The sequence below is a fragment of the Chaetura pelagica genome, unplaced genomic scaffold (genome assembly GCF_000747805.2).
Source record: "Chaetura pelagica isolate M959 unplaced genomic scaffold, ChaPel_1.0 scaffold453, whole genome shotgun sequence".
NCBI classification, from domain to species: domain Eukaryota; kingdom Metazoa; phylum Chordata; class Aves; order Apodiformes; family Apodidae; genus Chaetura; species Chaetura pelagica.
Window position 1 is genome coordinate 2,779,012 of NW_009952879.1, and position 12,604 is coordinate 2,791,615.

Below are 12,604 nucleotides of genomic sequence, written 5' to 3' on the forward strand. Positions count from 1 at the left end.
GAGGGAAGATGTCTTTCATAATGGCTATTGAAGAACTATTTGCAGATTTCTTATCACTTTAAAAGCTCGTATGCAGCCTCTAAAGATGTCGAGCACCATTTGAAGCTTTGTTGAAACAAGCGAGGCAGGGTCCCTATTTATTTTTATTTAAGAATACTGAAGATCCCTTCTCCCTCACTCCCCCTAAATTTGGCTGAGGTTGTTGTGGAAGTGTTGCAATGATTTAGATAATGTTGAAAAATCAGCTCTTCTGTTTTCTGAACCAGTGAGGTTTGAGATGAAAGGATTGGCCAGAGTTTGTCTACCTCTGGGACAAAAACTAAACTAGAAAGTGCTAAGGAATGGATGCAGTTGCAAATACATTTTCCAAGTTTTCTTGTTTAAATTTTTTTAAAGAGAAAATTAAACAATAACATGGCCAATTTATTACATAAAAAGACTTGCTGTGTATAAATTATTCCTAAAGAAATTCCTGTGTTTATATTAAAATGAATCAGTAGATAAAAAAAATAATTCAAAATGTTTTTGTATATTCTGTTGTAAGAATTTATTCCTGTTATTGCGATATACTCGGGATTCTTTACATTATGAAAAGAAGAAACTTTGTCTATTTTGAATGGCTGAAGCTAAGGCTCCTTTAGTTTCTCTTACTCTGCTTTTTTCTAGTAGTTTCAGTACTACATGATTTAAGTTAAATAAAAGAATTCTGTATGCATTTGTCTGTTTCAGTTTGTTGCTCTGTATGTGAAGCAAGTAGAGGTTAAAAAATTTTGAGTAAATGTGTTTTTCTTCTGTCCTTTTTGGCTGCCTTTAATTGAGCTACTCTGAGTAAATCTTAGTGTAGGGGTCAGTACTGCCATTATATGGTGTTGAAGTCTGAGGTGTTTTCATCCAGTGACACTGATCTTGTGGAATCTTTCTGAATGGGACTTGGAGTCCTGGTTTGCAGTAGGTAGTTCCCTTGAATAAGGTAAGATTATTTATTTATTTATTTATTTGAAGAAAACCTGCTTATTTATTTACCCTTGCAGCAATCCAGAGGTGAGACATTCAGCCATCCAGCACGTGCTTGCCAGTTTTCAGCAACCGTCTTGAAAAAGACAATGGTAAGGAAGGTAGAATTATCTTGGTGCTTCCAGTTCCTCTGAATTGTCATCAAAGTGGTGACTGAAATGAGGCGCATTGGTGGCCCAAAGCTCCATCTGTCTGTGCTCTCAGGTTTGTCTGATGTCCTTCTTACTGACGTGATACTTGGGGAATGGGCTCTTGTTTCCCTGGAGAAATCTCAGGTGTCCAAATGAAGCTGCTGCTGTCCTAGTCACTGCTTTTGAAAAATACCTGATAATTTTGTGTCATCCTTGTCTGTCATAGTACTAGCAGGATTATCAAGGAGAGTGCGTTGACATTCCCTGGTGCTAGAGGATGGAAGTGCTATAAACCTGTCATACTTGGCTTTCAGTCCTTCTGTATAGAGCTTTGTTAGAGAGATGGAGGAGCTGGGCTTGGCAGGAGGAAGGCACAGAAGTGATCTGTCACTGTCTGATTCCAAGTTTTACAGTATGGGATCTCATTTGGTTCCTGTTCTGTATGAAACAGTGTGCCACAGCATAGTGCTTCAGCTCTTCCCTTTCTTGGGACAAGTTAGCCTCCTGATTTTGATTTCTAATCCCTGGATAGTTGTGACCTGATCTGCTGGAAGACTGCTGTCTTTTTGCTGTGCTCTGTGGAAGGACTACGGTGTTTTCCTTTGGGACAGGCACTGAGCATTTGGGATAAGTGGTGTTGTCGGGCAGTTTAAACCCAAATTACTAATATATTGCATTACAGTTCTGGCTGGATTCCATCTTGTTGTTTACTTTCTTTTAAGTCCCTCTGGGTTTGTAGCCCATTTCTGAAGTAGAAAACAGCATTTAGAGCAGGTCACTAAGAGATAATTGTAGAGCATCACATAACAAAATCCCTGCTTGTATTTACCTTTTTTCTGTGGGTACTTTGTAGGGCTGAACTGCTTCTCTGTACTTGGACAAGGGCTGTGGGGGCCTTCTCTTCTGTCCATCCAGTGCTCAATGTCCCTACAGCTCTAAGCATCTGTCTTAGTTCAGCAAGTCTTTGTGTCCTTCTAACCATCAGAACTATTGCATGTCCAAAATGTTCTAAGTCCATTTTCACATCTCCTTGAATCTGAAGCAACCTCATCATTGTTAGCAAGACAAACATTTGGTTTTTTTCTCTCAAGCTTTTTACACTAAAGAGAGATTTAAACAGTTGCATGGGTTTTGTTAAGGCAATTTCCCTGAAAATAACATGGAATATAAAGTTCTTTCTCTTAGCTTTTCATATAATCTTTAGAGTTGCTTCATTTAAGAGAGTAAGGAATTGCATTCTAAGAAATCCTTAGGTGTTCTTTCTTACATGATCCATCTCACTCTCTTCCCCACACTGTTTTAACATTTCTAAGATAATTGTCTGTAATGCTTTTCCTAGAAAGTCAGCTGTGACCCCTTTGGATAGTGGGGGGACGTGGATGAACGCTGCTCTTCCGTTGCCGTAATACAGGGAAGTGTAGTAGGTGAAGTCACAGATATACCTGTAATATTCAGAACAAAACAAAACCAGGAACCTGAATTAAGGAGCCTGAATTAAGGAACAGTAAGCTTTGATTATGTTTAAATATCGTTTATTTAGCCAAACCAAATCTGGTTTATGAAATTATTAAAAACATATTTGCTTAGTGAGTAAAGGATATGCTGAAATAAACAAAGTTGGAGAAACCAGTGTTCCTTATCTGATGGCTTGGTTTCTCAGGCACCCACCCAGAAGGAACTTTGAATAAAAAAAAAATCACAAGAGGTGCATTGTTTTCCAGGCTTGTGTAAGCTATCTGAGATGGGAAAGGTAACAGAGCCTACTGGAAACTACAACCATGCAATTTCAGTAGGTAACTTTGATACAGTTTTTTGTGTAAATCACACAATCTCACCAGCTGGGGGTTCTTTTTCCTTACCATCTTACCTGTTAACTTGCAGGTGCATATCTTGAAATTAGGGGTCAAAATTAATAGTGTTTTTTTTTTCCATAAAAATTGATTTTTATTTTTTTCCCTTTGAATGAAGACCAGCATAACAGAAAATGGCTTCAGTACTGCTGAAACACACAGTGAGATCACAGACATCGTTCTAAGGTACCTGTAATTGCTCTGTTCTTCAGTGTATTTACATTTTGCATCCCTCCTAGTTGAGAAAAATAGATTAAAATCTGCTACTAGTCAGTATTGCTTTCAGACTGTCTTAATGGCTCAGGCTTACTGGGGTTGTTAATCACAGGGTGTGCTATGTTGAAACTTGTTTCTTTTGGAGTTTACAAATCCATGGAAAAATATCTACAGGCTGTAGTTTTTCACGAGGGCTGCTTTACATAACATTTAAATTTATACCCATTTTATACTTGTGTCCCTGTGAAGACTTTGCTTCAAAGTGATTTTGGTTAGAGGAGAAGTCATTGTAAATATTCTTCAAGGTTAAATGAACTGATTGAGTTCCTTCTGCTTTAATGTGAGACCCTGATATACAATATTTACCTTCCCGCATCTCTGGAAAAGATGATATCAATCCCTTCCACTGAAATGTTTTTCCAGAGAGTCTTCATATTAATTGTAGATTCAATCTTTTCTGGGCCATCTAGCATGCAGCAGCCACCTTCTGGGTGAAAACCACAAGCATCCATCTCTTGGTAGCCTTTGTTCTTCCCACACTGCTCCAGGATGATGAGTGCTTTGGCAGATGAAGCCAGCCCAACGTGAACAGCAAGCTGTTTTTTCCCACCAGAGGGAATAACAGGAAATTAAAAATGAGACCTGTTTTTTAAAAACATGTAATGCAACAGTGCCAAGCATGATGTGAAGTACTGGCTTCAAGGTAGGGAGCCTTGCTGCAGCTTAAGCCTAAAGAAAACTTTTATAAGATATTATAAATCTTACAAATTAAATGGTGCTTTAGTTTGGTTTTTGTTTTGTCAAGTCATCTTAGAGCTGGGATACCTTTTTTGCACTTTATGGTGGATTTTATTTTTTTCCTGGTTCAGTGTGTAGTTATGCTGTTTAAATGGCACGGGGTTAAAACAGGATGCTAATCACTGTGTGCTCCAAATTTCAGTTTTAAACCTTTATCACAGTTTTAATAGTCACTTTGCAGAGTTGTCTGATGCCCACACTGTGCAGTTCTCTCTTGGAGATGTTTGTAAAGCTCCACTCAGAATAATAATTATGAAAAATTGTGTAACTTTCTAATTACTCACCAGTGGCTGAAGAGTCATCCATATCTTGAAGACTTGCTCCTTTGCTTTTTGGTAAACCACTGGCAGCTGCATGATTTGGAGATCTAGGTTTTTACCAAGGCCTCTCTTGGCCAGCTCCTGTGTTTACAAAAACATCACTGTAGGCTTGTCAGATAAATAAATTTCTCAGACTGTGATAAAGAAATCAACTGAGAAAAAAACACAAAAGAGCAATGTATTTGCTCTCTCACCTGTGGTTCCTAAACACTGGTCTGCACTAAGATTCATCTGGTTTGTGGTAGCTCCCCCTTTTTTAACTGTAAGAGACTAAAATGTTCTAACCCATTTCTTAACGTCATGTCCCTGTGAGTTTCCCAAAGGGGGATGCTCAGTCTCCAAAGAGTGTGAGTGTTTGTAGCTTAGGGACTAGCTCATGGAGAACCAAAAAGTACAGAATCTCTCAGAAAGTGTCTGCACTTGCAAGCATCTAAATAGGCTTTTATTTTAGGGAAGAGCTGTTACTCTGAAAGATCTAGCACTTGGCAAGAGACATGAGGGAGGATTTACATAAGCTGTCCACTCAAGTGGCTTGGAACTGGACTGGTTCAGGTAAAGCTGTGCTATGGGTGACTGTCAACATGAGGAAGGTCACATATAGAATGGGTTTATTTTCTTTTTTTGGTCTATAATATGATTCCCCAGTAAAAGGACATGACATTTACTGGGATGTTATTTCTCTGTCATTTCTGTAGAGTTGAAGTTCCACACAGAACCTTTTCTCAAAGGAAATAAAATTATGCCCAGGATTGAGGTGAAAGAAACAAAAGCACTTTTCAAAGCAGCAGATTGGCCAGATGTTTGGAAGATGGTTTGGAGAATAAACAACATGTGGAAATGACTTGAAATTCCTTTGTCAATGGAATAGGGCTAACAAACAAGGCATAAGCCTCTAAGCAGAGATAGGCTGCTGCAATGGCAAGGTGCAGAAGGAGTGCATCAGAGGTAGAAACTTCTGTGCCACAAAACTAAAATGGTGGTTGAAAATCCCTGTTGCATTTCAGTGGATCACTAGCAAAGGAGGGCACAGATGAAGTTTCTAAGGCGGGCGTAGGAAAAAAAGTCAGTTGCACAGGTATGTAATTAGCCCAAGAAATCTGTAACTTTTTATTAAATGTCATTGTCTTCTCAAGCTTTCATTTCTCAGTAAGGATACTTGTGTGGATGGGGCCCACGGTTCTAAGCTGTGCTAAGTGGGAAATTTGCCCTTCAACACTGGCTTCCTACATAAACTGTTCCAATTTTCTTGTCAGCGGAAACATTGATTAGCTGTGCTCAATAAACTATTTGACACAAGCAAGGAAACAATGCTTGCAGGGAAGTAAACACATTCAGAGAACAGTGCCAGCCTCTTTTCCTCTGGGTGCTGACAGTCTGTGAGAGACCATTGCATCATCTTACTTAAGAATGCTGTACTGTGTATTGGCTTTCAAAAAAGAAAACCCCAGCTGGTTCAGAATTAGCATTTTCTTTTCTAAAGCATCTTTAATTTTAACATGTAATGAGATTCTTCCTTTTTAAGTGGAGAGGACTTGACCACCTGAAACTTTGGTACAGAATGTGGAGACCTGAAGTAAGTGGTCAGACTGTTTTCCCCTCTGGACTGAGGTTCTGTTGTCACCATTTGTCATGCAAGGAACAGAGAAATACTTTTGTGCAGGAGGAAACCAAGTGCTGACCAACAGTTCTTTGTGTCCTTGGTAACTTAAGCATGTTGTCAGTTATGTGTGTTGGTTTGTTGTCTGAGAATCCTAACTATGGGCTTATGCCCTGTTAGACCAGATATTTTGCAAACCTGGAGCAAAAAATCACAACAGTTGTTCCTTGTCTCAGCCTCAACCAAAACCATTTTTGCATATCGGGTGAGGGACTGAAGATGGTTGGAGGAGGGTGGCTGGATCTGGAAATTGGAGCTCACACTGGTGAGTTAATTCAGGAAACAAGTGCCTGTCTTTTGTGGTTGAATAAGCAAAGGAAACTCCAAAGGAGGACAGAAGCTTTGGAGTACTTTTTTGTGGGAAAAGTGGTTCAAAAGAAAGCATAAGGATTCTTTGTTGTTAAGTTTTTCTAAAAGGGAATTGAAATCCAGGCTTATCAGCTGGTGACCTTGTGTTGTTGCTGAATCAGTCATAGTCCCAGTCCACTGGAGTTTTGGTTCATGTTGTTACACAGAATTCCACAAAGAGAAGTGATTGAGAACAACTGAGCTCAGATGTGGTGGTTTTGTGTCACACAGGGTGTTAGAAGCATCTTGAACTTTCAGAAAACTCCAGAAAATTCTAGTGAGTTTACCTGAGTTTTCACTAATAGGGTTGCCAGGCAGGGGGGAGGGAGGCAGGGGGCTCTAGGTGTGAATTTTATGAACGTCATGCAAAAAGGCTTTTGCTGGTGAAGAAAGAAAACCAGAAGTTACCACTTGACCTAGTTGGTCTGTATGTTGGAAACAAGGGTGGTTTTTTTTTTGGGGGGGGGTTTGGTTGTTTGATTGTTTTTAATCCTACAGATACCTTTTTAAAGCTTTAGGGATGTCAGAAGGTTCCAGAAGAGAAATGAAGGAACCGAATAGCAATGTCATTTTACTTTCATAAATGATTAAACTAAAGCAGAGTGAAGAGAAGACAGATTAAATGACAGATTTCCAAAGACCACATGGTCAGTGGCAGGATGAAAAACTGCACTCAGAGATCTGATCCTGATCTCCTGATAGCAAACATAGTTCCCAGAAGCAGTTGGAAATGTGACCTGTTCTTTGCACTAACAGTTTAATTACTATGAATGTTGTCACTCAATTTATATTTGTGCCCTATTAACTGGGGACTTTGACCTTGATGGTAGACTGCCCTGGTAGGTTGTTTAGCTGCCAAGTGCCAGACAAGAGATTCTGGAGGAGACACAGAAACAGGGTCAGATCAAGGGTTATTAGATGGAACCATCAGTCTGTAACATGGAATAAATAATTCAGGGGAACTGGCATTCTGAGGGTCCCGTGTGGTGGCAGAAAAGTAACACATCATGATAAGTCAATGTGATCTGTCAGCAAATGCAAAGTAAATAAATAGTTGTTGGTGGTTTTTCTTCAGAGAGAATGTCCTGCACTTCCAGAGTTAAAAGTGCTGCTGGTGGAGCTTCCATGCACATTTTAGGAGAGTATTTCAGGTGAATGGAGTTATGAGAACCATGAAAAACTTAGTGAGACAGGTTTCTAAAAGAGAAGCTGTCTTTCTAGTGCTAGACAGCTGTGTTGGGCTATGTTGACAGTGTCTGTGAAAGCTCTGAAGCTTTTCTCAATGACCCAGAATTGACAGGTTCACCTCTACTTTCAGATCCATCTGACTGTCCTTTTCTCTGAACACTTGAGGGGTACTTTCTGAGGAATAAGAACTCCGTGGATGCAATGCTGATGAGTGCCTGGTATGTGAGTTGTCCTGTGCTGTGATGAGAGCTTGGGCTCAGGCAAAAACAACAGGGTACTCCTCACATTCTTGGAAAATTCTGTTTTCATACTATAAACCATGCCATGTGGGACAATAAACTGCTACATAAAAAATCCAAGAATCCAGAACAAATACACTTTCTAAGTCAGCAGAAATTGAGATTTGGAGAGTTTTATGAACATTTATCATCTGATTCCTGGGATTTCAGAAAATGGAATTTGGCTTACCTGCCAAAAAGGTTAATTTGTTAATTTGTATTTTTAATAGTTAATTTGTAAAAGAAACAATTTTCCAGACTCCATCATAGACATGTTGCTACTGCTAGTCAAGGTGTACGGAGGGTGAGGAAATCTGACTGACCTTGTTTTCAGTTTCAGTGGTGGACTTCACTGTCATTTGACAGTGGAAGCCAAAGCTGAGATGTGAAAACAGGCTTAGAACTGGCATTCTTTTGGCCTGATGTTCCTGAAGTAGGCAGTAAGAAATCAATAGTCCACACTTGCATGAGAAGGAAATCGCCTCACACAAACATGACAAAGTGAGTTGTGGTATGAGATGATCTGTTTACTGAAGATAGAACTTGTGGCATATACATTAGTATCAGAGACCTGGGTAAAAATATCCTTTAAAAAAATCAAGAATAGTACTTTGAGAAGGGCTTAAACAACACAGGAAAAAGTCTTGAAAATAAAATGATGTTTCACTTCTTAAATATCCTCTTTCTTTCATGTTGGGAGGCTGCTCCATGAGGCATAATTCTGTTTAGTGAGGTATGAGAAATAACTTTCCTGAAGGGAATGAAAAGCCTGAAAGCAATTTGTATTGGGATCTCCACAAAATAAAAAAACACTTTGCTCCCTTTTTTTCTGCTTACCTTCACTGCTTCCCAGCTAGAATTAACCAGGTATTGTCTAAAGGGACCAAAACCTGAAAAGAAAGAAAGGTGCTTTTATCCTATGCTTGCTCTGCAATTGTGGGTTAGGTGGTGGCATGTATGCACACACATGTTCTTTATCTTAGTATTTTTGGTTATGGAGGCTGAGTTTTTTAGATAGGATTTAGCCTTTATAATACTTAAGGGAATAGTATTTCTGGTTTTTTATATGCACTGATACAAGAACTAATCCTGCAATCTTGATTCATGTCAAGGTTTACTTATGATATAAGCTTAACTGGAGCTGGTAAATGTACTGAAGCCAATAGGACAGATCATGTAAATGATGATTTTGAGAAAGGATCATCAACCACAGAAATACCACTCCCAAAAGATCTGGTGTTCAGTACTCCCAGGTCACAAGCAGCACACCATTCTCCTTGCTAGAGCTCATAAAGATTTGCATATTTAATGAAAATATTTGAAAGAGAAAAAATATATTTTGTTAATATATGTTTGGGTTTTTTTAATCCAAATAAGTGAAAACTGAAGTGTTCTTCCAGGGAAAGTGTGCTTTTTGTGGTGCTGGACAAAATGTCTCCCTTTAGTTATTCCCCACAGGAAAAGAGAGAAGGAATGGGAAAATGACTCTTTGAATCCTAAATACCATACTTGATTTTATGCAAACTGTTTGTGACTTTTTTTTAAAATAAAAATGAAAAAACTATTTTGACCTAGATGGGCATCTTGTCATTAAAAAGTTTGATGGAAAAGTCCCATTATCTTTATTAATCTCACTGTTCTCACTGCAGGGTGTTGCCAAGTCTTAGATCCTGGGTGGCAGGAAAATGAGTTTGTGAAGTGGTTTTAATGCTATAACTGTTGAATATTTAAAAATCCTTAAATGCTGTTTTGCACAGTGAAAGGTACTTGTACGTGGGGACAATTAAGCCTAAATGCAGGATTATGACAACTTAATGCTAGACTTTAAGCATTTCTTGATTCATTAATACTTATTTTGTAACTGCTCCATCTTTTGTCTTTAAAAGCCTGATGGTGCTAATATTTTTGACAGTGTTTTCCCCAGGTTTATGTTTTATGGGAAGGGAACAGGGGAAACAGTACTTATTACACATCAGCAGGGCACAGAAGTCTTCACTTGTCCCACTCTGCTTTCAGAGCAAGATTAGGGTGACACTTCATTTTGAAGCTGTAGTTGTGCCATGTTTGTGTACCTGTGTGTGCAGAACTGTAGAATTCTAGTAAGGTTATTAAGTAGCTCACAATGAAATACATGCATCTTGGTGGTGGCTGTAAGAAACTACTGCTTAGGATAAAACTGTGCTATGGAAATAAATTACTAAATGTAAGTTTTAATGTACTGAAATACCTGCAAGGTCTTGGAGAGCTAACTGGCTGAATATTATTAGGTACTATGTATTAAACTTGGGTCACTGCCAGCAGGTTTATGTTCTGAACATGTTAAAATGTGACAGAGGCTTGCAGTGATAATCTCTGTAACAGCTTAAAGGTGCACCTGTGTTGTTAAGAGGACACACTAGTCTAAAACTATTTGAACAAGTAAATTTCTGCACATAAATGGCTATCTAAGGGGAGGAAAAAAATTACTAAGATGCTAAGAAGTGTACTCATCAAGGGTATGTGACATAAATATCATAGGAGAGAACCAGATTGTCAGCCTTTTAAGAGGTTGGGAAATACCTCTTGCTCTGTTCTGCACTCCCTTTCTGTTTGACTGCAGTTCTATGTAGAGCAAGACAAACTAGTTCTGCCCATCTTGCAGCTATTAAAAAAAAAAAAAGTGTTTAATTGAAAACAGCAAGATGCAAATCTCTCTGATGTAGCTTCAACCTCGTTCCTATGTCCTCAGATGACCTGCAGTGGAAAATTATCTAGCAACTCACATGTCAAGATATGTGTAATGATTGCCTTTAGATGAGCCAGTGGCAACAAGAAGTGTGAGTAGCAGCATTCCTTAAGACCTTTAACCTTTTACAGCTCGTAAGTCTCTAGCTGGTGGCTCTGCCACTGTGATTCAGCAGTAGTTCTAGCCAGCAAGTGAAACTCCCAAATTTGGTCCCTTGCACTGCATGTTCAGGCATGCTCCTTTGGTATATTTAAATTTAATGGTCTGGTTTAGCAGTGATGAGGCAGCATCTCCAGTTTACGTCTCCCTTACCTTTCTGTGAAACTGAGACCCTGAAACTTGCCATGTGTTGCTCTAATTCTGGACTGTGACTGTGTGACATTGTGATGCAACCTGGTTTTCTTGCTTCAGAGCTCCTTTTGGGTGAGCTTTGTCCAATACTAGCCTGCACTGCCTTCAGCTATGTGGTTTGGATCATAGAGAATGTCAAAAAAGATTAAAACGTGGAGAGAATGAACAACAAACCAAACTGGATGGCAGCAAAGAGGGCAGACTGCAGTCTATTGCCTCTGACATGCATCTGATTTTCTTAGGAAGGCACAGCAGCAAGTTATTTTCCATTTGGAATTGTTAGTATGGCCATTTGCTACCGGTTTTCCCTTCCAGGAACTGTTTACAGCAAAGATCAAGCACATGTGCAAACCATCTCCAGCTAAAAGAAGAAAAAAATAAAGGTCTTACCAGTTACAACCACAGTGTTGGAATTTGAATCCATGAAATCTATGCTCCAGAAGGTGAAATCTTGTCTTTCAGTTCCAAACAGTATTATAAATCATGTATCTGTTGCAAACTTCTTCACTTGGGGCACCCTTTTTTCTTCAAACTGTGATGTGTCTGGATTCACATGAGAGGGGTGATTTGTGATTCATGTAAATTTCAAAGCAATAATTGTTATGTCTCTGTAGTAAAGATAGAACTCTGACTGGTCAACTGGCTGGGACTGCCCCAAACTTCTTTTCCTTTCTTCAGGCATGCAGGACTATTTAGGAAGACAGGAAAGGCTTAAGAAACTTCTTGCAAAATACCCAGTGAGATTTTTTCATCAGAAACCTGTTTATGTACAAATAAGCAGAAAATTAATGGAATCAATTTTATTGTATCTCTGTGGATTGTCTATATTTAGCACAGTTGTAATTCACTTTAATCATGAGGAATGACTTAACTACAAAAACATATCTATCATGTTGCCACTGCTTTTAGACTTCTCCTTACTGACTTAAGGAAACTCAAGGGTAACTTTGCTGTTTCTCTTCATAGCACTTACTTAATTTACTAATCTTTTTCTTTATCATATGAACTTTATAGGAATCCAACCACCTTACACTTCTAAAACCAAACACCAATAGGAAAATGTATTTGCTAAACCAAAATATAATTTACTCAGTAATATTCTTGAATAGGCAACATGTTAAAAAAACATCTCACTTCATCTTGCAAGGTCAGAGGAACTCTGGAAGCTGGGTTAATGCTTGCTGAAACTGGTGAGTTTAATAGCTGGTCTGTCTCCATTAAGCTGAAGCATGAGAACCAACAGGGGAGGGCCTGAAATCAAAACATATGCACATTGTCACTGCCCAAAACAAAAGCATATGAAAGTTCTCCTGGGAATTATAACTGTGGGCAGAGGGTTTTGCTGGGTCTTGTTTTGAGTAGGAAGTGTATGTGCATGAGAGAGATAAATGTGCTACGAATAGAAAGCCACTATATAATCTCAAGAGAGATGGTAATTTTAAGACTTTAAGGAAAAAAATATAATCTCTGAAGAAATCTCTTGGATTGGGTGGTTTGAAGCTGTGATATGTGTGTCATTTAAGTCCTTCTGTGCTGAGACTGAAATAAATTTTTGGATTCTTAAATAAAAAGGCCCTGCTTCCACCATCCATGTCCCTAATAAAACTTGCAGAACTAACTTTTGTTAGCTGCTGAGGCTGGAGAAGCAGCTTATGCAGAAAGCACAGAACACTTAAATAAGGCAAACTCTGCCTCTGACATCAGTGAATTACCTATAAAATTGCACAG

At 38.8% G+C, this 12,604-nt stretch overlaps 1 protein-coding gene across 1 annotated transcript; it reads right to left on the reverse strand.

Moving 5' to 3' along the window:
* Positions 1–2,394: 2,394 nt before the first annotated feature.
* PGPEP1L (pyroglutamyl-peptidase I-like) lies at positions 2,395–11,300 on the reverse strand. The gene is made up of 5 exons (XM_009995344.1): positions 11,267–11,300; positions 8,638–8,690; positions 4,294–4,410; positions 3,578–3,807; positions 2,395–2,587 (listed from the first exon to the last, which is right to left on the reverse strand). The coding sequence occupies exons 1-5, from the start codon at positions 11,298–11,300 to the stop codon at positions 2,395–2,397; spliced, it is 627 nt and encodes a 208-aa protein (XP_009993646.1).
* Between the last annotated feature and the right edge of the window lie 1,304 nt (positions 11,301–12,604).

Excerpts from the sequence above, each read along its gene's own strand:
- PGPEP1L (XM_009995344.1), bottom strand. The coding sequence starts at position 11,300 with ATGGATTCAAATTCCAACACTGTGGTTGTAACTG. Across the intron at positions 8,691-11,266 it reads CAACACTGTGGTTGTAACTG|GTTTTGGTCCCTTTAGACAA; the intron begins GTAAGACCTTTA and ends CTTTCTTTTCAG. Across the intron at positions 2,588-3,577 it reads TTTTCCAGAGATGCGGGAAG|GTATATCTGTGACTTCACCT; the intron begins GTAAATATTGTA and ends TGAATATTACAG.